Below are 25,086 nucleotides of genomic sequence, written 5' to 3'. Positions count from 1 at the left end.
GTTAAAAATAGACTTCATAATACCAGTCTCTGAATGGTCAGACTTTCTTAACTTCCCCAAGGTGTCTAGTATCAAGGCAAGGTCAGCAAGAGGTACTAGAAGAATTGGGGAAGTGCTAAGTTTTCTCACATACAGAAACATTCCCATTCCTGGCAACTGAAGAAATCCCTTGTTATTCAAAGTTCGAGGAACCAATTCTCCAGACTTAAGTCTCAGTAGAATGTGAATGTTTTTGATTTAGTCTCAACTTTCCATTTGATTGTTATATTCGCAGCTATGTAAAAGGAACACGTGTAAATTAAAAACGATCAGAAGAGGACTATCTCACATATCTGATAGATAGCAATGGACCTCTGCTCTTCTATAAAGGGAAAAATAAGGCTTCTTTCATGGGGGGGGGGAGTGGGCAGCGCGGAGGCAGGGGGGGAATCCTGCAGAGGTTTTTCTCTACTCCAGGACTGCTATTAATTTAGAATTTAAAAGGAAAGATGAGTACAGATAATTCAGCATGACAGATTCAACAACTATTTCACAATTATGCTGGAATGCGTTGTACAAGGAGTCTGCAAAAGTCCAAAACATTTACAGGATGCATTATCCCTGAAGACTGCACGGTTGTACATAGTAAGGCACTCAAAGCACATGGCACCTCTTCTCTCCTACAGCAGCATGACATTGTGAACAAGTATTGGATCCACACCAGTCACCACACAGGCTGCTGCACCTTCCAGATCCAATACCTGCTTGTTCTCAATTCAGTCTGGCTTTTCCTTACTTCTGATATTATCAAGCACAACCACATCATTTTAGAGATTGCTTAACTGCTTCTGTTGGCCTGACTGAAAGAATCCTGGTTTAAGAAAAAAATTCAAAGCACTCTTGACTCAAGGCCTTAACTTCAGTATCCCTTAGGGGACTACTCAAAAACCTGTTTTATCTTATTAAAACAAGTAGTGTATATACTCCACCATAATATAAAATTCCAAGTTCAAAAGGGAATGATTATACACACACGGCACTACAGAGGTTGACAGTTGTCAATATATGAGTAAAGTTTGGATGCCCGCTTCCCCAATTTAATTGTCGCAACTGAAAAGACTAATAGGCCAGATTATCAAATGTCACAAGTTATACCTCCTAGGAAATTTCTGAGATTTCCCGTATACAAGGCATATTGAAAATATAAATCTTGAAAATTGAGAGATGCAAGTAATTCTTGATGATCTAATCAAAGGACTGCAGAAAACAGATGGATCATTCTCAATATGGAAAAAATGAATTAAGTCGTCAAGAAGCTGGGCTGTACAGAGGACACCATCCTCTTGCATTACATTTTCTGTTCCTTTCCAACACCACCTCAATTCCATAAATGCCTTTTCCTGCTGTCTTTCAGTAGTACATGGAACATAACCTAACTGACTCTTCTTTCTAGATGCAATTGTACTTCTTGTGAAGCCTCCCTCAGTAGCCTCCACTACTTTCAACACCAGCATGACACTTTGTACCTATAAGCTTCACCTAGCAGATGAGGAAACATGACAGATCATCACGGGAACATCTACTGTTTCTTCAACAGCTATTGTTAGATAGATATTGTTTCACAATTATGTATTTACTTACAGCTTAAAATTGAGCCAAAGTTTTTTTTAAGTCTTGGGACACACAAAGTTCAGTCCTGAAAGACCTCTTGGCTTTCCACAGTCTGATCTGAACTGTCTGACTTTGTTGCTTTCATTGCACAGAAAAAATGCAGGTTCAGGACTCTTGCTAGCATGTTTAATTAGGCACAATACCTTGTATCTATTCCAAGCTATAAAATTACTGAAAATTACATTTTCCAAGATCCCCCTATATTCTTCCTGAATAAACACTATGCATAATATTCTTTTTGTTTCTCTACTATCCTATTTCTGAACAAGAGCTCTGCACATCCTCTTCTTCAAGTCCACCCTTGCACCAGCACTCACAGCCTTTCCTTGCTATGCTTCAGAGAGAACTGCAGGCTTTATCAGGTAAAAGAAGAAAAAAGCACATCCAGTAGGAAAAAAATCAACGAAGTTCCTGGAACAGCAGAAAAATACTAGGGGTATTAGAGCATATCCTCTGTTACTAGGAACATAGGGCTACAATTACTAGGGGTACAGGCATGTTTCCTATTGTGCCAGAGCAGATCCCAAAAATCCTTTTTCAGTTTCCAGTTATTCACAGAACAGCTGAGATGGTGTATAGACAGTAAGTCTCTACTGTGTCTTAACAGGGATAAGAAAAGGATTAAGTCAATTCTAGAGGTAGCAGAGACTCACTAGTAACAGAACAGCCTCCGTTGTCCAAAAACTGAAGTCACTACTGTAGGGTACAGTTTCACATAATATTAAACTGAGTGTAGCTGTTGCTGCTGAAAAGATGTCCCACCCTCCCTTCCTCCAACTGCCTGACCAAGGACTTCCATTGTTTCTCTCACCGGATCTAAACCATCAGGCCACCACAAGACAAGTCAGTTCAACAAGCTGATCCAAAGGAAAAAAATTAACTACCACTCAACTCACTTTTTCAGATAGGCTTTTGAAAACCTAACAGTAAGATTCCTATAAATAAAAAATAAATAAAATGGCACATTACAGTTATATGCAGTTATCTACCAAATACATAACTTTATGTTGTTTTCATGATACTGGAAAATATTCTGTTATTTCATCTCTACAGTATTTTGTCTTTCTAAAAACGATTACTAAACAATAGGAAATAGATGTCTGTTCAGCAACCTTATGCCAACAATATACACACATAAGAAAGAGACTGACACTTGCCTTTTTAGTATCAGGCCTTATTACTGAATTTCCAGTCACAACAGATGAGAGGTATTTCTATTAATATACTGAGCAAATAACTTTGTAAATAGTAGGCAAGTATTACAGCAAACTTGTCAGTTTACCTGCAACAAGGTCTGCAGTTGCTACTTTCAGTCTTAATCTGTTTGAACATAATAAACCCCAAAATACTATTGCATTTATTGTCAAAATTAATTAGTAAGCTTGCAAACTAAGCAAGGAACAGCTTCTCCCGCTCCATCCCAAGAATGCAAAGAAAAGCACGGGGTAGGAAGTCAATTTGGCAAATTTTAAGCAATTCTGGTTAGTCATTTAATTCAAGACTATTCTTTCCAAGTGGGAAAAGGATGCCAAGTAGGCAATATTTACAGGTTAAAACAATGGAAGTACTAAAGATGTCACTGCCACAACCAAACAGCTACATCTGCCACTCGTTCAGGGACAATATTAAAATACTTAATTAGGAATAGAAGGACAAAGTCATAGTGTGACTTTGTTGACAGACTACATACCATGTCATAGCGCAAAAACATGGAAAAGTGCAAGGAGCTACCAGCTATCTCTTAGTCTTAACGTGATAAGCATGGTAACAATTCTGGAATCACAATACTAGTAATTTTAGGCTTACAAGAATTTACTTTGGCAATTAAATCATTTTAATGAAGTGACAAACTTCTATACACTAGATATAGAACCATACTGCCTTAAAATAAATTAGAGAAAAAAATACCCAACATAAAAATATTTGAGCTTTTGACATATTCACTTTCCAAAACAACGTACCTTTTAAAAAGGAATGACTGGTATAAAGACAACTCAAATAGCATGCATAAATACACTTTTAAAAAATAATTTGAAAAACAGAATAGTGGTTATCTGTGGCAAATATTCCTCACTCTCAGAGCTACCAATTTTCTCCAGAAAAAGAAAAATACATTTTTTAGATTTGTATAGAATATATGCATGTTGGACCAACAACATACCTATTTTAGTACACATTCACTCACACATTTCACCAACTAAGGACAGAAAAATGACATGTAAGGCCAACTCCCAAAATACCCCAAAACACACTAACTTATTCAATATTGCATGATCCTACAACACACATAAGAATTACAAGAATAACAATGCCACATGCCGTAACACACTTAAAACTCTGACCTTTGATTGCTCAGAGCCTACTTTAGATTAGCCATCACATTGCACATTAAAAACGTAAATGTTCATTACATAGGTTTAGACTTCCCTAATGTATCTGAACCCTATTGCTTCTAAATTATGTAGTATTTCTCTGAAACAAAGTATTGCAGTAACACAAATACGCAGACAGGTATATTATCTATTTTGATTTCCAAAGGGCCTTCCAAAGGCTCAGACTTCCTGGACCTCCAGAAATAAAATTTAAAGTTTGATAGCTATACTAGCGCTATCCTTGCAGAAGACACTTTTAATGGCAATACTCATGCACATTCTTCCATTGAGAAAGAAAATCAGTATACATAATTTCTCTCTCAAGTAATGGTGCTTTTCACTCCCCCAAAGCACAGAGGCTAAAATAAATAAAATGAGTACGTGACATGTTGTCAAAGAAAGCTCAACTCCACAGAATGGATTCTGAAAAGTTGAAACCTAATACAAAAATTATGACCAATGGAACAAAGCTATCAAGTTACATAATGATACACGTTCTGCTACAGACACAACAAAACCTTCCACTGACATTTAGGGATGCAGCCATGTATTCAACATAATCACTATGGTACCTAAAATTGCAGGGAAACAATATTGATATACATTATTTGTACACTGATTCCTCCATTCCATAATTCCAGTCCAGTCTGAAAATGAGTTGATATGTTTTTGAAACTGAACACATGCTTTTTTTCCAAGATCTGGATTTTAAGTACCATTAGTTCAAATTATTGAAATTGACAGAATGAAGCTAAGACACCAAGGGCCACTACTTTCAAAAAATACTTTGACAACTGAATACTTGGTATAATCAACATAATCTTACTTCTAATCATCTACATTTACGAAAAGATTGTGTGGAGAGCTGATTTACTATACAACTATTTTATGTAACTATTAGGAGTTTAAGTAAAAAGTAAAATGACTGTTCAAACTGCAGTCAAAAGAAGTACATGCCCAGGAAATCCAAAGAGCTCTACATGCAAAAATACACAATGAAGTCAAACAACCTTTTCACTACAACATAAGACAGTTAGGAAGAGACACACAGCCCAGCTTAATTCAAAATAGCATCAACCATCACAGATTATGTCTAACAGTTTTATGAGAAGTACTTCTCCTAATGATGATTTCCTGACACAGCAAAGTTAACGTTACCAAAGTACTACTTTTGACATATTTATTCTGTTTAGCGTCATCATCTATTAAGCACATTCCCAATTTCTCCCTCCTTCCTATGTCAACTGAGATGTCTACATGTTCTTTCCAACCAGATCGATTGCATCAAGCTGCTTAAAAAGTGTATTTACAATTAATTGTCCCTGTCCTCATAAAATCATTGTTTTACAGAAATTACAGTCTGAAGGAGCCTAGATCTTTTAGCATAGATTTTAGCAAAATAAGCTGCCTCGAGATCAGAATAATAACATTTAAGAAAACTACAGCGGACCTTACAAGTAAACAGCATGTCAGCGAGAGCAGAGAGAAAAGGCATTTTAAAAGCAACAGTGATAGTTGAAGGCCTTATTTCAGTGTGAAACCAATGAGATAAAACAGGATGATAGCAGCAAGTGAATCAAGACGTAAGATTTGTAGGAAAGAAATAAAAAAAGATACATCAATCTGATATGAAGAATTTATTTTTTTTATCACTATAAAACCAGTAACCAGTGTAACTAACCCTTCATATATGAAACAAAGCACTCTGCCCAGAAATTCAGAAAGATTCTCTGTAAGAGTTCAGCCTCCCATCTTTCCCCATCCATTTCCCCAGTGTGGCCAGGCTGACATACCAAAGAAAAGGAGAAACAATAGCCCAATCTTACTTCAGGCACTGTGTCTTAGTAAAGTTGTAACTGCTACAAGTATGTTGAAATAAATGAGACCTATCCTGTCCTTCCCACAACTGATGCAGGAAAAAGGATCAACATTGGATTGATTTCAAGTAATTCTAGGAATACTGGAGTCCCAATTTATCTGACCACAGTCAACGTGAATTTTAGTTCTGGTTATAACGCAAAACCTATAACATCTTTGTTTCCCTGACAGGTCGCACGCGCCTTACATACACAGAAGATGACACATATTAGTTATTTGGTTCAAAGAGAGAGGACACTGGAAGGGGAAGAAAGAAGACAGAAATTAACAGTCTCCCTATGCACAATGACCCCCCGCCCCGGGCCCTGTCCTGCTGAGGAGGGGAGTGATAGAGTGGCTTGGTGAGCACCTGGCATCCAGCTAAGGTCAACCCACCACACTTACTAATGATAAAAGAAAAAAGAAAAATCCAAAACTTACAAACAAGTAAAAAAAAAGTTCTTTAAAATAATACTTTCAAACCCCAGTGGTTTTAAAGGCAGGACTAACACCCTCTCTCAATTCTAAGAAAAGAAAAACAAAACAAAAAAAACCCCACCAAACCACAAAATCTTCAGCCCATTTAAAATAGCTGCCATACCTATCTTGAAAGCGACATCTTAACTGAGTGTCTGCGTGTGGCTGTTTTCTATGCCAGAACAAACTACTACTTAAAATTGCTACCATTATTTCCCCAGCACAAAAAGAGGAAGAAATAGGCTATGTTCTACTGCAGAGATAACAGGAGGATGGAAAAGGGAAGTCAGTATACAAGTTAATTAAACCTTCACTCATTCAGGAATAAAGCAACTGACAACTGTAATATAGCAAATGAAGGCCACCCTTTTTCCTGAATGAAGACATAAAAAATGAAATTTAAATAAGTTTTTCTTTTTGTTATATATTGTCTACACGTTTGCTTGCCCCAACTTTTACATTCTTATTTTTTTGGCTTAATCTTCCTCAGCGGCAACTTGCACACAGACTCCTGTTAGTTATCACTCTGTCTCTAGCAATCTTAATGAAACATTGCATATGATGTGGTTTTAAGAATTACTGGCGTCCCAAGTCCTTTGACCACAATCAACACAAGTTTTAGTTACAGTGCATAGCTTCCTATTAGGTAGCAAGGGCCTTTTGTACAGAGTAGACATATTAGTTACTTGTTTCTAAAACAGAGGGCACTGTACGGGGAGGAATGAAAAGAGAAATTAACTGAATCACAAACAGCCTATGAAGAGAAACTGAAGTTCAACCCAAAGTCTCAGGAAGCAATGACACAATATAGCTTGCATTGATCTAACAGCTTGCAACCACTGGAAGAGGCAGGTTACTCATTGTCTTCCAAGCACGCGCTCCCATTCCCCTTCCCTGCAATGGCCCTGGTACTTGCCTGGTTACAGGGCAACCTGTTTTCACTCGCTTATCCGACAGAAACTAACCTAGCCAGTTTTTTGCCTGTTTATCAAGTTAGCTTACAGCACAGTCGGACCACTATCAGAGCCAATCCATGAGAGGGAGTGGGACTATGTAACCTGAAGAGAAGGATATGAGAAGTCAGACTGCCCCTTTTGGAAATGGAAGTCACTAGATGCAGTCAGGCCTACTGTGTAACTTCACCCTCATTATTCACTTACACTCAGAACTATTCAAATGTAATAGATAAATTGCCAATAGCTCACCAATTAGATTGCATGGAACATCCCTCCCTGCATCTGAAAAACTTCCTTTAATTTAATCATATATCCTGCACAACATCAAAAAGGAAGTTACTAAGTCCAAGAGATGCATACATTGGCACTAGATGACATAAGTAAACCAAGGTTTTTCAGATAGCACAGCATTTAAGATGATCTTAGTCTGACTGCCTTTAGGTATCTCAGTCCTTCCTTGATGAAGTGTTTAATCAGTTCCTTGAGACAGGTTATCTGTAGCTCCAGCTACAAGAGTAGCAAGGCACGTACCAGGCAGATATAGGACTTCATGCCACTACCAATACGTTACTTGCTTACAAAACATTCTTTCCAGTAATTCAATTAATTACATCAGTAACTATAACAGACCAGAAAAACAAACAAGTAACCCAAATAGTTTGAAAGCCACATTTCCAAACCACACCAAACATGGCTTTCCGTAAAACAGGACAAGATCAGAAGGGCAAATTTTCAGCTGGAAACCTTCTAGTCTGAGAGAAACACGATGACCATTCTGAAGCATGAAGATATCTACCTGTTCTTAATTTAAAAAAATGACAGCTTGTTGGGAAACAGCAAGACTTAATGCTTGGGGTTTCTTTTTTAGAGACTGATTAGAAAAAACTCACTAATGGTTCTTGTATACTCACTCGCAGCAGTTCTTAAATTCCAGAACTACATACACCCAAGTCTCACAAAAAAAAGACTTACTATAATATTCTTATGTAACAGGTACCTCTTCAATATTAGATATCAGGCCAACCACGTCTTTTAGGCGATCTGCACTGTATATTAAAAGCAGCTTTTAATTCATTTGGTAATTTCTTGGTATGTCTTCAGCAGTTCCACTTCCTTCTCAACATCTAGAAATGCAGACTGCTTCTCATCCACGAAGGGCATGGACTGCAGCCTCCTACAGAGAGACTACTAGCTGTTTGTTCCGGTTGCCTAATAAAGATGAGCTGTTTAGAAAGATCAGGTTGCCCAATAAAGATGAGCTGTTTAAAAAGACCATGAAGCATGACAAGTACTATCAGTACTGCACTGTTTTATGCAACACACAGCCTGTAAAGCTTTCGACATCCTCAGTAATGCTGTCAGTAGGCACCATCAGATCTGTCTTGTTCTCAAGCGCAGTGATAAAAAAAAGTTTGGAGATGAACAGTAACAAACCCACAATGGCTTCCTAGCCTGAGGGAATTGATTAGGAAGCTAATGACTGTTTTTAAACTGTGCCCCTTCACTGGAAAATGACATCAGGCATGATTTGAAAATATGACTTTCTGTTAGCATTAGGCAATAAATATCCTTTCCTGTCTCCCACGTTCTAGCACCAGTAAGCAGTATTAGTGCAACCTTAAGACTCCATTGCTGCAAATTCCTTATTCCTAGGTTACTCTTATGACTGATTTGCTGCCTTTACAGACTGCAGTAAAAGCAAACTTGGCTTCAGGCTGCTTTACGCACCTTTAAACTGGCTCCTTACACCGAATACAGTATTAGCACCTAGCTGGTTTAGTAATTTCTGAACTAGATTGGTTTTAAAGACCTCCTGGAGCCTCCTACTAAGTAGCTCACAGTAACTCACAGTAGCATTCAAAGTCTCTGCAGCTGTACCGAAAATGAAACTTTTATTGCCTTCAAAATTCAGCTCATTAAATAGTTCTCCTCCTTCAAGGAAAAAAACCCGCAAAGATATTTTTAAACTCCTCTGCTTCTCAACTGTGTTATTCCCCCTCCAGCCTACAGTATTTTTCAGGCATTACTAAGAACTTTTTAATACGCTTTTAAGTAAGCAGAATAATTTCTGCATCTAACAACAACATAAAATTATACGTGATGGCTCTTACAGCTTTGAAATACTTTACTTTTATAAGGCAAATAGACTCGCAGTCAATAGCAAGTAGAGACAGACACTTTATTTTTGAAGAACTCTGAGAGCAAACTGGCTCATCTCTAGCTCACCATCCTCATTTCAAACACAGATGGAGTAGCTGATTACATTAACTTCTATTTAAGCTATGATACAAGCAAACTGTTTCAGATACACAGATAATGAGTTTAAATATCAGATGTTACATTGGCTGGCTGGCAGAGCAGTAAGTAGAATAAGCTCCTTCAATCAACTAGATAATGCCCATAATGTAGAGATCTTTATTGGATTCTCGGCTGCTTATAGAGGTCCAGAGGGTCATGCTGGCCAAAAACTGCATCCGTGCAGTCCGTAACATATCAAGAAGTTACTTCTACATATTATTCCATCTACAGAACTCTAAATGTTCAGTTCTCTTCAGATAGAATTAATGAAGCTCAGGAATTTTCAGACCACGTGAAAACTTCAAATAGTGCAGAACAAAGCTAAATAGTGTTTGGGGGTTGAGTTACATCAGCACTAAGACTGAATTTTACCTGCATCAATTATTTTTATTCTGGATATAACTTGACATACCGATTTTAATCTAAAACTCTAAGAAGTTCAGATCTAGGTTAGGGAGACCAGTTTTGCTCTATCATAAGCTATTTAGAGCCATCTAAATTATTTTCAAAAGCATAAATCCATATATTTTATTCTACATTTTACACACAAACATTTTTAGAGGTAATCTTTACTTCACAGCCTGTGCTACTCAGCTCCACAGCTTTTAGATGGGGAAAAAACAGATTTCATCTGTGTATCACTCTAGTGTACATGTATACAGCTCTTACAATGCCTTCTTCATAGTGGGCAAAACACCAATAATATTCGAACAAGAATGCTCAAAGAAATGCACAAGAAAAGTAGGAAGCAGGAAGCAGAGGACCTACTGCAAAAGGTCCCCTGGAAATGAGTACAGACATTTACCATTCCTGTAAAAATTACAGGGGCATTATGGTTCACTTATTGTGGAAAAACACAAAATTAATTTTTCAGGAGAAAATTTCTGACTCAAATTTTGCTTAATTGTTTTTATGAGAGAAGACAGGAAGTCTGCCAAAGAGCAACACATCCAAGTGTTTTATTTTGTGTGTCAATACTACAAGAAGTGATTATATGAAAATGTTTTGATATAAGTTAAGTAAATTATGTCTTTGCAATTCAAGATTGAAAGTACACATTATTACAGGTTGTAGGGCTTGTCTGCAAGGGTAATCTGCACCATTACACGCTGGAGGCCAACCAGCTGGAATGCAGCTCTGCAAGAGAAGGACCTTGTAGCCCTGGTGAACAGCAAGCTGATCATGACAAGCAATGCAACCTCGTGGCAAAGGCGGCCAACAGCCTCCTAGCCTGCACTAGGAAAAGCGACGCCAAAAGGTCAAGGGAGGTGATCTTTCCCCTCTACTCAGCACTGGTGAAGCCACACCTGGAGTGCTGGGTCCAAGTTCTGGCATCTGAAGTAGAAGACATATGGACATACTGGAGCTAGTCCTGCTAAGTGACACTAAGATGATTAAGGGACTAAAGCATCTTCAAATGAGGAGAGGCTGAAAGAGCCATGCACCTTCAGCCTGAAGCAGAGAAAGCGCAGGGGGATCTTATCAATGTGTGGAAGTCTCAATGCGTATAAATTCCCCTGATGGGAGGGGAAAGGTGACAGACTTTGCTCAGTTGTGCCCAGTGACAGGACAAAAGACAATGGCCACTGATTAAAGCATATGAAATTCCATTTGAACATAAGGAAAAAGAATTACATATTTATTTATTTTTTAGCTGCTAGAGTGGTCGAACATTGCAAGAGGCTGCCCAGTCTCCATTTGTGGAGATACTCAAAACCCAACCAGACACAGTTCTGAGCAGCCTGCTCTAGATGACCCTGCTTGAGCAGGGTCACCTAGATTAAATGATCTTAAGAGATCCTTTCCAACCTCAATAGTTCTGTAATTCTGTGAAATTTATTTTTTAAATCAAACTTTTCTAGATTAATCTGGATCTATCACTACACTGTTATAGATCCAGTTTAAACCAAAAGTAAGACTACCAGCGGACTTTTGTTCCGCAACAATTGATACTAACTGGATTAGTTAAAATAGCAAGTACAACAGGATGCAGACTTGGAATGAGTAGATGTAAGGAACAACTACTTTCAAATCCAGAGTAGAGGAGAATGAGGGAGAAATTGCAAAAACACACAAAAAAAGATACATCTATATAAAGGCATTAGGGCAATATCCAAATAAGGATGATGGCCCCTAAATCAGAAAACAGCTAACCACAGAGGTATCTATACTTACTTGGCACCTCATCACTTGACCTGAAAATTCCAAAAGCACCATCTATTCTGCTTGCCCTGTGTGCCCAGCCAGCACATGCCATGTTCCCTGTCATCTAAGCCAGAAGCCAAGCACAGCTGCCATGCTTTCAAAGTACGAGGCACTAAAAAATAGTTCTACCTTGGGACCGAGGAAGGGAGAAATTTTCTTTTTTGAAGCAAGACGGCAGAAGTGCTTATGCAGGTTGCGGGAGTTCAAGTCCACACACCTCAAGGGAATGTTCATCTCCAGGTTACATTTTATGTAAAGATACTCTCTATCTCCTCCACTCATGACCTCTTACTCTGCAGAAAAGAATCCAAGAATTATGGAACCAGAACAGAACATAACATGACCCAAACATAATCTTCTGATTAGGGCACTCAGACATTGACAAGATTATCTTGAGTTCTGGTCCCTGCTCCTGACATTAGTGAATAAATACATACAGTGAGCACACATTACAGCACAACTTTTTGCAGGTATTAAGACATACTAATACTTTTTCTTAGTCTTCTGATTTAATAGTGCTTCCTGCAGGAACATAACTGCCTATTTCCTAACTACAAACACATCTGGTTTTCTTTAAAAAACAGCAGAACTGTCCATTTCTCTAAATATTTCAGAAACTGGTGAGGACATTAAATTTGCATAAAACCTGACTCACACCTGCCAGACTTTTTGGAGTACAAGCAAAACTTAACAGTTGTTGCTTTTCTGGTTTGAAGGTGACAGTAATGTCTTGCTTTTCTTTACGACCTCTACTAACATAATCTGAAAGCACCAAAAAGGAAGGTTTTTCTTTACTAACTACCAAAAAGTAGTAAATACTTCACATGAGACCAATCCTTTACCATGAGTGTTTCCTACATAAAGATTTAGGGGTCAGTGATTTCTAAAAAGCCTTTAATGAGTTCAATAATTTCACTGAATGCAAACTGTTAAGCCATTTTCTTACAATTCAATTACAGAAGAAAAGTTTATTTATCAGTTTGTTTGTGTTACATATCACTGTCTACGAAACTAAGTAAAACTAAAAATACTAAGAAAAAATAACCGAGTTATTTGAAGAGTGAGAATTCCCCAACCTCACAATGTAATATGTAGTACATTAATTTAAATACACCCAGAGTCAGCTTTCTTTAAAAAGACATTTTTTACTTTTAGCAATTCAAACCACAGAGTTACATAAGACAACCTCAAATTATGTATTTATCTTCAGAAAAAGCAAGAATTAACACTGGACTTGATGCAGCTGATTCAGGTTAGATCCCATTCAGAGAAAGATACAGAAAGCTACATTTTAAATTTAAATTAAAGTTGATCATAATTTCTTATTTTCTGCACACCATAAAGTAGTTTCCATCGAATCAAAAACTCAGCTGTGTATCTGTATCAGCTATCCTACTGACTGCATTAGAACATGGATCTTCCACACTTTGCTTCAGAGTGATTGGCCATTGTAGCAGATATTTTAGTGCAGAGGCTTTTTTCACTCCCAAATTAATGTTCAAATTTAAAACTCCAGATTCTTGCAGTACAAGTTAATATTCTCCAAGTATTCTTTGTTCTGTTATCCATTTCCTTCTGCATTGTCTTCACTTTCCTGTCCTCTTTCCATCCTCCATTCTATATGGTCCACAAGCAACTCCCTGGGAATTTTCCCTGTAGTTTGCATTGGGAACTGATGTTACGTACTGCAGGGATGCATTCACTTCCATTCTCAGCACGCATGTGCCAAGAGTGAATTGCAGTGCATTCCTTACTGCTCTTAACTACATGATGTAAATTTACTGGTGCTTCATATAAGTTGAGTCCAGACAAACAAGATGTTTGCTCAAAATCATTTCACTGATCATCTGACCATACTTAAAGGCTAAAGCTTTGTTTTTCCATGTTTTAGTACTTTTTCATGATTTTGTCTCATTTCCTTGTCCACTTCCCCTTAGAGAGTGATTCCCTTAGATCACTGTCCAAGACTGTCTGTAGCATCAAAGAAAACGTAAGAAATAGGTAACAGCACCTCACATGAACAAGTCAAGCACAGGCACCAACAGTAATACCTTCCTTCCACCAGTACACAAGATTTTGATCTCTGTTATAGTAATGAGTCAATTCAGTATCCAGTACCAGAATTAATTAGGAGTAAAAAGGTTTATTCTTCTGTAAAGTGGAGGGTTTGTGTTTTTTTCATCAGCTGATAAAGTTATTTCCACACTCAAATAAGGTCAGGAAATAGAATGCACAGTACATTCTGATTTGGTGATGCTAGCCAAGACACCAACTCCAAACAACAAAATTAAATTAGAATTTGCCCTTACTAGTAAGATATAAAAGCCAAGTGGTAAAACTTGCAGAAGCACTTAAGAGTTACATCTTCACTTCAGAAAATTCTGATCTACTCATATGATACTCCTAACTCTAGCTTATACCTAAATCCTTCCTACTGAACTAAGAAGGATTTCCTTCTTCAAGCCCAAGCCAGCTGACTGTGCTGGAAGCTGGGGTGCATTATAACGAGCATGGCCAGCAGGTCAAGGAGGTCATCCTCCCCCTCTACTCTGCCCTGGTGAGGCCACATCTGGAGTACTGTGTCCAGTTCTGGGCCCCCCAGTTCAAGAAGGACAGGGAACTACTGGAGAGTGTCCAGTGGAGGGCTACAAAGATGATCAAAGGAATGGAGCATCCCTCTTATGAGGAAAGGCTGAGAGACCTGGGTCCATTTAGCCTGGAGAAGAGAAGACTGAGAGGGGATCTCACCAATGTTTATAAATATCTAAAGAGCAGGTGTCAAGAGTATGGGGCCAGGCTCTTCTCAGTGGTGCCCAACAACAGGACAAGGGGCACCAGGCACAAACTGGAACACAGGAAATTCCATCTCAACCTAAGAAAAAGGTTCTTTACTTTGAGGGTAACAGAGCATTGGAACAGACTGCCTAAAGAAGTTCTGGAGTCTCCTTCTCTGGAGACATTCAAAACCCACCTGGATGTGTTCCTGTCCAACCTGCTCTAGGTGAACCTGCTTTGGCAGGGAGGTTGGACTGGATGATCTCCGAAGGTCCCTTCCAATCCCTACCATTCTGTGATAAGCTACAGCTAAGGCATTTGCTTTCACTCAGTTAACGAAGACACTCACTTCTCGGCAAGGATGTTGGTTCAATCACTCAATACTACAGATGCCCCATTCTTTCTTAGCAAGAATAAAAGCAGCATTCTAAACTACTTCTCCTATCTTCATTACATCAGAGCAGCTCATTTTACTGCAGCATTAAGAGATTCAAAATGATGTCCCCAGAGGTCCTAGCAATTCACACAGGAGGGCACAGCATCAGAGGCAGCAAGTTGCTGTTCAGCTTTGCATCACTTTGACGTATCCTCCAGGACGACAAATACTGTAGTCAGAACTTAACATGAGATTTAACAGACTACATGTGTAGGCCATTTTTGTTAACACACTTTTGGTCCTATCTTACATAAGCAATAGAGTACAGAGAAATGCCTGCGTGTTTGGGCTTGAGGCTGTGACATGTCAACACAGCACACCATTATGGCACAAAAAGGGAAAACACTACCCTGAGAGGTAGCCTGGTGACATTTGCCTGGGCACAATGTCACATTAACATGGCTATCTTGCTTTTGGTACTGTTCCTAGACCGCTCTGTACCATGCAGCTCACAGATCTGCCCATGAGTACCCGTGAAAGCTGTACATTGAGCTCTGCAGTGTCTCATTTCACTTCTGCTTGCTCTTGACACTGAGTTTTGCAAGTCAAGAGCATGATGTAATCTTTTAGTGAAAAAATACAAGTATTTTTGTTATTGAAACAAACTAAAAATCTGTACCTTGGGCAAGCCAACCAGAAGTTTTACAAGTACTATTGGGCAATAAGACACAGCAATTTCTTTGGTTGCTCTTCATTTACCTAATTTGGCCTTTGTTTATTGGCCCTCAAACATCAATATCCCAAAAGGAAAATGTCAGTCTGTTCAGAAAATACTGCCTGATAACTGGTAAGAATGACAGATCAGATCAATCCTACCATCCTCAATATCAAAGACTTCATTTCTCAGAAAGTCACCTTTCCCTGCACTCATTTTCATGAATAGTGCTTTAAGAGCCTTTAAGTGAATAAAGCATTAATGTAAATGGAACAAACACAATTAAATTTATGAAATGAATTTCCCAGGCTAGCTGCAATGTCAGCTGACAGTTTCAAATGAAAATAAATAGACTTCATACCACAATATATTAAAAATTTAGAACAGTCATCCTCACTCCACTTGGCTTTTAAGACAGAATGATGTGGGAAGGTTTTTAAAGAAAGCTTTCTTGCTTTTGTGGCAAACATCAGCATTTACGCCTGCCTGAGCAACAATGAACTCAGTATTTTCAAAAAGAAAGGCCAGTTTTAAAGTCTACTTTAGTTAATGCTGAAGTAATGGAGAAAACAGTATTAAATATTAATTCCATTCAAAAGCAGAATTGACCTGAGGAGATGTAACTATCCACATAAATCCACATTACCACCATATAGCAGACATCTCAAGACTATTCATACTCCATAGATTGTTAGTTCTATGTATTCATGAGCTAATGCTACAATACATTAGAAAGGACTGACAAGTGAAAAATAGCTTAGCTATTTTAAAAGCTGTATATTTCACTAAAGCATCTCTTCTACATTGCTAATAAAGCAATAGCAATGATGTTAATTGAATTTTCATACTTCAGAAGTGAGACAAACGTATAACTTGAGCATGTTTCTGTTTTTTAAGCATGCACATTGTACTTGAAAGTCTTTACGGATTACTCAGAGCTGTTACAAGACAATGCTATTTTATTTTAAAATTATTAGGGAAAGTACAAATATTAAGATGAAGAGGATGAGTTCATGTTTGACTTGTGCAAACCACCATGTAAACAGAATGGAGACACCATACCACATCATCTTTCAAACAATGATATAGAAAGTGCACAGAAAACTGCACTAAGCATAAGAAATCTGCTAATGAATATGAAAACTGTCCACAGAAAAAAAAAAGCTAAAAACCACAAATGAAGAATGAAAACAAAATTAATATGATTTTGCCCACTGGCAGTTAACAGAGTGATACTCCACTGTAAGGCTTAATCCATTTTATTTCCATTGTGTTGCCCTAAGAGAACTCAGCATTATAAAAAAATCAAAGTACATTTAAAAAAAAAAAAACAGGAATATGTTTCACACTCTGCACTGTAGCATCCAGCAGACACATACAGAAATTAAGTGTACCAAATAGCAGCCCCTTACCCAGACTTCTCTTACCTCCATAGTTTGTAGATAGAGAAGTCACAAAACAGAGCCTTCTGAAAACATTTTAATTCTTCAGTCAAATCAAGCATGTATTAAATATAACAAAAGGAAAGGAAGATACTAAAGTGCTACATAAGCATCAGCAAAAGACATTTTGGAATATAAAATCATCATAAGTTAACTACCTAATGAAAAAAAACATATCACTCTTAGCCAGTTAAATTACACAAAAAGACTCACAGAACCTTCATTTGCACAGTCAAGAATGGCTGAAACAAAACCAATGATACCAAAAATATTGATATAGATAACTACAACATTACAAAAAATTAAAGGCAGTGTTTAAATCACTAATTCTGAGCATTTGTAACTTTTAAGTAATAGGCAACAATTAATTTGTACTTTTGAAATTGGAACTATTAACATTTAACAATTGTTTAGAAACTCATTAGAATCAGCTGCAATTCTAATTAAAAAAGCTGAATTATGTACCCTTGAGTTCTCTTACAGATCTTTATTGGACAATACTTTTTTTTTCCTTGTCCTAGTTATTGTGTCAGAATACATATTCTAAAACATCTACTATGGTTTACTGCAGAACATCAAATGAAAAAAAATTACCAAATTACAGCTCTAAAGGAAAGAAGTGTTAACTTTCAAAGTATACATACTTCAAATAAAGCCAGATTTCAAGAAAACTGTAAAGAAAAAAAAAGTTGTACATGTAATTCTACATGTTTCAAAATTACACAGTTTCAAAAATTGAAGAAATTTGAATACTTACTACTCTACAGCGCTTATTATGGTAGAATACATCTACTTTAATATATATTAATAAGTCTTCCCACTTCACAGATGGGAACCGAGAAGGAAAAAATGGCTTGGTCAAATGAAGAATATAAAAGGATTGGAAACAGACATCCAATTACACAAGTGCTAGACTGGCATCCTTATTATTAGCAGTTTCTTCTCAGTTTAACCAAAACTGTTTCAGCTTTTGTATTGTTAGAAGAGTTGCAGTCACCTGAAGTCACTTAATTCTTTGGCAGAGGACACACAGCCCACTGGATTTAAGCCGAGACTTCCATCTTGCCTCTGAGGAAACAAGGCTAAACCAAAGAAAAGTAAGGTTAACAAACACATTAACTTTCCCTTGAGGTCTAAAACATTTCCCTAATATACACTCAGTTGCCAAAGGAAGAGTTTAAGGCTTATACATTATAAAAGCCAGAAAGTCAGCTCAAGAGCCTCTGGTGCCAGACAAAAACTCTAGTGACCAGGCAATGATTTGTTGATTCAGTTCAGGCCCCTGAACATTTATAATTACAATGCCTTAATTTTCTGTAAACAGGAGGTCTGCACCAGAAGGCATCTGCAACAACCTCTCTTTGAAATCTCCACATTTCTTGATGTAAGTATCACCATACCTTGTCCTCTAAGTCCCTTTAAGACAGATGCAGGAGCCTCACCTGTCTCTGCAAACAGATGATGCTCTGGGGTCGCAATGCTGCAGCTGCACTGGAAATGCCTTGCTTGCTACAGACACCACTAGATGAGCAGATGGGTCTGGGCCGAGGCCACCAGATTCAAAGCAAAAAATCACATATGGTGACTGAGACACAAAAACAAGGCTCCACAAAACTGGGTGAGCCATTGATCCCAAAGTGGGCAGCGACGAAGAAAAATGGGCAACTCCTCTGTCTTTCCCACCCACTATCATCTCCTCCAGCAACGGGTGTTTTGCAACAGTCTGGGACTCATCCTAGCCCTTGATGAGCCTGTTCAGCTCAGTAACCCAACAAAAAGCTAACCCAGCAAAAAAATGGGTTTTGTCAATTTTCTGAGCCGAGTTGACTTACCAAACAATTCAGACAAGCACTGAACCAGCAACAGAGAAATCATAGTAGCATGCAGCCGTGAGTGGCACAGCCTTTTTCAGCAGCAAAGAGATGGGGAAGCCCATCGTGCAGAACCTCATGTATAAAGCTCCAAAACAAAGAACCAATTCAGGAAAAGCAGTCACTATAGCATGTACATTTCCTTCTTTTCTTAAGGAGAAAGCCTGCCTTCAGAGTACAAACCAGTGCGTTATAAGGGACCTATACCATGTAACCTAACAGCTGGCAAGAGAAAACCTTGATTTTGAAATTGAGACCAGACTAAGGAGTGGTTGAGAAATTTTACATTTCTTCAGAGACCAAATGAAGATGTGTTCAAATCTACACAATATCAGAAAAACTATGTTCTACATGAACTCAGCTCAGATGCTATTTTGGCACTGATTTTTTTTTTTTTCCTCATTTGAGAAGAAAGCCTCAAGGCATCTGCAATTTAACTAATCACCCTCAAAAGGTACATGAATCACCTTTCTTTTCAAATTATGTTATTAAATGTTTTTTAATAATGAAAAAGCTCTAAAAAACATCAAACACTTAATGGCAAAGTTCTATATACCATCAATGAACTGCTCTAGGAAAGGGGTGAAAAAAAAGTTAATTCTTTCAAGAAGGCTACACAGAACACAAAATTAATCCTGAGAGCAAGAGCTATCAATTTAAAAACAATTCCATATAGATCTAATCAATTTGATTTAATTTTGCAACAGAAGTACGTACATATGTACACTATATACAGACCAGTGTTGTATCTCCTTTATTGCCCTCTAAGCTGCTCAAATGAAATTATGATTTCTGTAAACATAAAAAATTATAAAAGAAAAAGGATTGACAGCTTCTAAATTTGAGTTTAATTTATACAAAACACCAAAGATGCAAGCTGAACAAAGCTGGATGAGCTGTTTTCTCAACAAAGGACATCATTCAACAAAGTTGACACCATTACGAAATTTTAGGAAAAATTACTAATTTTGAACAAAAAAGGATGCTTTCCCTTCCTATTCCTCACTGCTCTGGCTTTAAAGGGTGAAATACTTTGTTTCAAAAATTATATTTTTAATATTAAAAAAATATATTAGAAAGGTTACAGGTATTGTAGAAGACAGAGACTGCTTCTGCAACTGACATTCACACACCTGATAACTTCTTATCCTGCTTGTCATTGAGACATGTTAGAAGCTCACTGTATGTTTGCTGACAAACAAAACACCCCTTGGAAAAAGGCTACACAGAAAACTTCATAGGGGCACCTGCATTTTTAAGTCTCAGTTCAACTGGCTAACTTCTCCATACTCCTTTACAACCAGTACAGTACCAGCGCAGTTTTGCAAAGCAAACAGCCTTAAAAAGCTAACTCTACAACCATTTACTCCTGAAGCATTACAGACAACATTACATTGTGCAGACAAAAACTGGATTATAGGCTTAAACTTGTTTGTTCTGACCTGTCTGAAATCTAGTCTACAAGAATAAGTGACATCTATGCAATGCACATAAATCTAGTCAAGTACAGGTATCACGGGCAGAAAAAATTTTCAAAGCTGACAATAAGATTCCACAGAATGCAAATTCCACAAACATATTCAAAGAACAGAGCTGACTACAAGATTGGCTAAGAAAAAAAAAAATATATATTCTGTGCACAAGGTTACATACATCACAGTAAAAAACACAAGCGAGAAAAGACGACAGTATGTAGTTAACCTAATAACTAAGGTAGAGGATCAAAAAACAAAGGGAGACAAGAGACAGAAGAAGTATCATGCTACGATACATATCATTTGAAGATGAAGCCAAGAACTTAAATAGGTGTCAAGAGCTACTGAACAGATTCAAGAAAAGGTTGAACACTTAGAGCAGCACAAAGGAGTTTTTCTGTGGCATTCTAGCTGGAGTATATTCGAGACAAGCCAGAAAAGGGAAAGCAGGTTAATGTGACATTTTCATTTAAAGATAAAAAAAAAGGGGGGGGGGGAATACATAAATTGTCTAAAATATAAATGGATTTGCCCAGCTGAAAGATTTGACAGTTTGTCACATCTCAGTCCCTGTAGTCTCTCCACTCTTGCAAGCCATTCTCAAGAACATGATGAAGCCTAGAACACCATACAAACACACACATGTTATATTCTTTTGTTTAGCAAGAGGTAATTGCACAAAATTGCGGCCGGATGTTAGGCCCATTTGTAGAGTAACTACAACCCAGAATGTAGCTTCACAACCTTGTAAGGCGTATCAAAATGTTTGTTTTTACACAAATACTTGCCAGAAGCAATAAAATGCATATTTGACAATATTAATATTTGATAGTAAGCCAAAGTACAATCATTTGAAGACAAACAGTGCAAGAACACCCAGAAAAAAGGCCACATAAAATTTAAGGGGACTAGTGCCAATCTGTCAGAACAGACCTGGTACTGCCTCCAGCGTATTTCTAAGGCACTCTCTTGACTCTACATAGGAAGGCAGCAAAGAGTCCGTAATCCTGTAACACATGCTCCATATCATGCTAGTGCACCACAGCCTTAAGTAAGCATGGGGTTTATCAGTTTCTTCACATGAAGTCACATCAATTCCCTTCCATAGGGTGGTGGAGATTAAAAAAAAAAAAAAAAAAAAAAAAAATCAAGAAGACATGGAACCAAGAAGTTCACCAAAATCTTCAACATTTGAGAGTGCGTATTTTCTTTCACAAGCTATGTAACAGTCTTCACATACTCTTAGACCAAGGAAAATGGCACTCCAGAACATACCACAGCTGGGAGACGACAACAGTCTTCCATGATCCTGTCCCTTAGTCACAAGACTGGGTGAGCACGCAACTAAATCCCAGAGCAACATGGCTGTTGCCAGCTCCTGCTGACTTAGTATCCACACTTACGGTTTCAGACTATCAAAGCAGCTCAGTGCTAGCAGTTTTTCTACCAATTGCATGACAGAGCTCAAGCGCAGGAACCACTGTGGATCTTTACACAGATCAAGATTTAAGAAAGCTACAGAGTGTTCTGTCCCATATTTGTATCAGACAGTCAATACTTTCCTCCTCTTAACAAGTTCAGAAATTACTTCACTTGTACCCTAGTAATATCAGTGCACAAGACTGGCATTTAAGTTAAGCCCGCATGTAAGCTGAGCAGTTGCCAAGAAAGACTGAAAGAGAAACACACAAATGCAGAAAAATCCTTGCAAGACAGAGAACCTGTAACCGTACAAAAGACCTTCAGGCGATGTCTGTACCTTTCCCACTAGCAGTGAACAAGTTTTGACGAACTTGTATTAAACTACCGTAATCCAAAAAAGCTGTTGTGCGTCTAGCTTCAAACAACAGTACTGGCAAGAGTAGCAGCAGTCTAGTTAAAAATATTAAATGAGGGGTTGTTTTTAAAGGTAGGACAATTCTGCTTTGCCGGTATTTAGAGTTTACAAAGCCCTTTTCATAGTTCCTATTATACTGTGGTTTGAGCCGAGGGAAACCCGCATACAAAGAGCACATCAACACAACGTACATACAAGTCAACATCTGAAATATTGAAAGCCTTCCTTTCATCCTAAAACGTGGCAAGAAACCACCCCATGTGTAATAATTGCTGTTAAGTAACACCTAGACAAGCAACCTACTTTTAGCCAGCGTTTTTCTTTTGCCGTGGAGGGGAAGAAAGAAAAAAAATAAATAAGGGGGGGGGGGGAGGGAAGAGAAACAACAACAAAAAAATCCCACACAACCATCGTTTCTCTGCTGGGAGCGCTGAGGGCAGCAGATGAAAGGCAGAAGCGGCCGGACCGCCGGCGCGCTGCCGCACGACACCTCTACCCGACGGGAAGCCCCCCCCCGCCTCCTTCCCTCCCCTCCTTCCCTCCCTCCCCGCCGCACCGCTTTGTTCGGCGGCCGGCAGCGACGGCGAGGGGCGGTCACGGCTTTTGGGGCAACCTCGGGATCCGGGGCAGTGGGGGGGAAACACCACTGCCGGACCGGGGGCTCTGCCGGGCGACCGACCCCGCTCGGCCCGACCGGGCTCCGCCGCCCCTCGCCGGCAGAGGGCGAGGCGTCCGCCTGGCCGGGAGCCTGTTTTTGTTAGCACGGGGGGTATTTAAATGTCCTGCTGTCAATCACACCGCACTTCCGACACCTCCGCCAGCCCCACGGCCCGCACGCCGGCGCCGGGGCTCCCCGGCATAATGAGGGGGTAAGGAGGGGGCGGCAGCTCGGAGCCCCGCCACCCCCAGCCCGGCCGAGCCGCTCGAACCGGGGGCCCCCCCAACTTGCTCCTTTGTCTAACTGCCCGTGAATCCCACCACCACCTCCACCACCGCCGCCGCCTCCTCCTCCCGCCCGCAGCCGGCAGGCTGCCGCTGGGCCTTTATTATTCACACGCGAGTCGGCGGCGACCGCTCGGGACCGGGCTGGAAACGTCAAAGCGGCGAAAAGAGCGGGGGCGACCCTCCGCCGCCCCCCGCCCCGGACAGAACAGGCAGAGCCAGCCAGGAGCCCGGGCTCCGCCGGAGGAGAGCCCGGCAGCCGGCGCGGTGCCCCCTCCGCGAAGAGACCGCCCTGTCCCGGGAGAGACCCCCTGGGGGAGCGGGGCGAGGGGAGGCGGGGGGGACGGACGGACACGGCGCCTGCCCGAAGCCGGCTCAACTTTAGGGTGGCGCCGGCCCCCGCATCTGTTGCTCTTTCATAACCGGCCTCCCCCCGCCTGGCCCGGCCCGGCCGCCCCCTCATAAGCCGGGACCCATGTGCCCGCGGACGGCAGCCCTCGCCGGCTGCCACCGCCGCGGGGGGGAGCCGGAGCGGACAGGAGCCCGTTCCCCCCCCGCCGTGCCGCCGCCGCGCAGCCATTGTCCCCCCGGACGTTACCGGGAGGGGGGGAGCTGACTGCCACCGCCTGTGCCCGGTGACCGGCCGACCCGGCCGTCCCTCCCCCCCGACGCCCGGCGGCCCGGCGCGTCTCCCAGTGCCTACCTGCCGTGGAACCAGTCCTTGCAGATGTCGCACTCGATCATGAAGCGGCTCACGTCGTAGGGCTCCCGGCACACGCAGTACACGGGGGTCGCGGCGGCCGCCGCCGCTCCGGCCATCTTTAAAGAACTCCCTGACTGACTGAGGCGCCCGCCCGCTCCCCCCCTCCTCCCTCCGCCGGCACCAATAACAACAGCGCGCGTGCCAGCCCCACACGCCGCGCGCGCGCCCCGCCGCCGCCGGCAGGCACGGCACGGCACGCAGGGGCAGGCGGCGCGGGAGCGAGCGGACAACAGTGCGCGGGGGCGCGCGCACGTGCGTCACCCGGCCCCCGCGGAGGCGGGGGGAGGAGGAGAAGGGGGGAACCGCCCCCCCCGCCACGCCACGCCCTCCCCGCGCGCCGCCACGGGCACCGCCGCGCCTGCGCCACGCGGAGACCTCCCCTCCCGCCCCCGCCCCCGCCCCCGCTCCCCCCCTCGCGCCCGGAACTGAGCGTGCGCTCGGGGGTGGGGGGGGGAGCGGGCTGCCATTGGGCGCGGGGAGGGGCGCGCACGTGCCACCGCCCGCCCCGCCCCTCCCCACCATCCTCCCCCCCCCACCGCCGCCTCGCGGGAGGCGGGGCGCGGGGAGGCACGCGCTAGCCCTGCCTCCCTCCCCCCCCGCCCGGAGCAGCGTCACGCGGTGTACGGGGGTGGGGGAGGGGCAGGGTGCCGCGAGGACACGGGCGGAGCGAAAGGCGGGCGGCGGCGCGCGCCGGCTCCCCCTTATGTAACGGCGGCGGCGGAAAGGACCGAGCGTTGCCGAAGACGCCCGAAGGCCGGACTTGGTTGTCGGGGGGGGACACCGCCGCCCGCGCAGGCGCAGTTGGGGTACCCGCGCCCCCGGCCCGGGTGCTGAGGGATGGGGACCGTCCGCCGGCGCGTTTGGCCCACCCAGGTCCCTCCTGAGCGGGGAGCTCCCGCAAACAGCGCCGGCCCTGGTGAGGGGTCGCTGCCAGGGAGCGGGGGGGCTCGGCCGGAGCGAGGGGGGGCGCCGGCAGCGGTGTGTGGCGGAGCCCCCTCCGCGGCTGGCACGGCTGAGGAACCCGCAGACACTGAGGTGCTGGAGCGAGTGCGGAGTAGGGCAATGGAGCTGGTGA

At 41.5% G+C, this 25,086-nt stretch overlaps 1 protein-coding gene across 2 annotated transcripts in view; it reads right to left on the bottom strand.

Moving 5' to 3' along the window:
* The window catches only part of KDM7A (lysine demethylase 7A), a 69,420-nt gene extending 45,094 nt beyond the window's left edge, over nt 1–24,326 (bottom strand). Inside the window, exon 1 of one of the 2 annotated variants that reach the window (XM_063320237.1) lies at nt 23,952–24,326. In XM_063320237.1, coding sequence (XP_063176307.1) covers nt 23,952–24,067 — 116 coding nt within the window. In that variant the 5' untranslated portion in view covers nt 24,068–24,326. The remainder of the gene's footprint in view (nt 1–23,951) is intronic. The other variant, XM_063320228.1, reaches the window with a different exon arrangement.
* Nucleotides 24,327–25,086: the final 760 nt, after the last annotated feature.

The sequence above is a fragment of the Chroicocephalus ridibundus genome, chromosome 1, assembly GCF_963924245.1.
Source record: "Chroicocephalus ridibundus chromosome 1, bChrRid1.1, whole genome shotgun sequence".
Taxonomy (NCBI): Eukaryota; Metazoa; Chordata; class Aves; order Charadriiformes; family Laridae; genus Chroicocephalus; species Chroicocephalus ridibundus.
The sequence above is the reverse complement of the archived record's forward strand: the minus strand, read 5'-3'. Positions and strand labels throughout refer to the sequence as shown.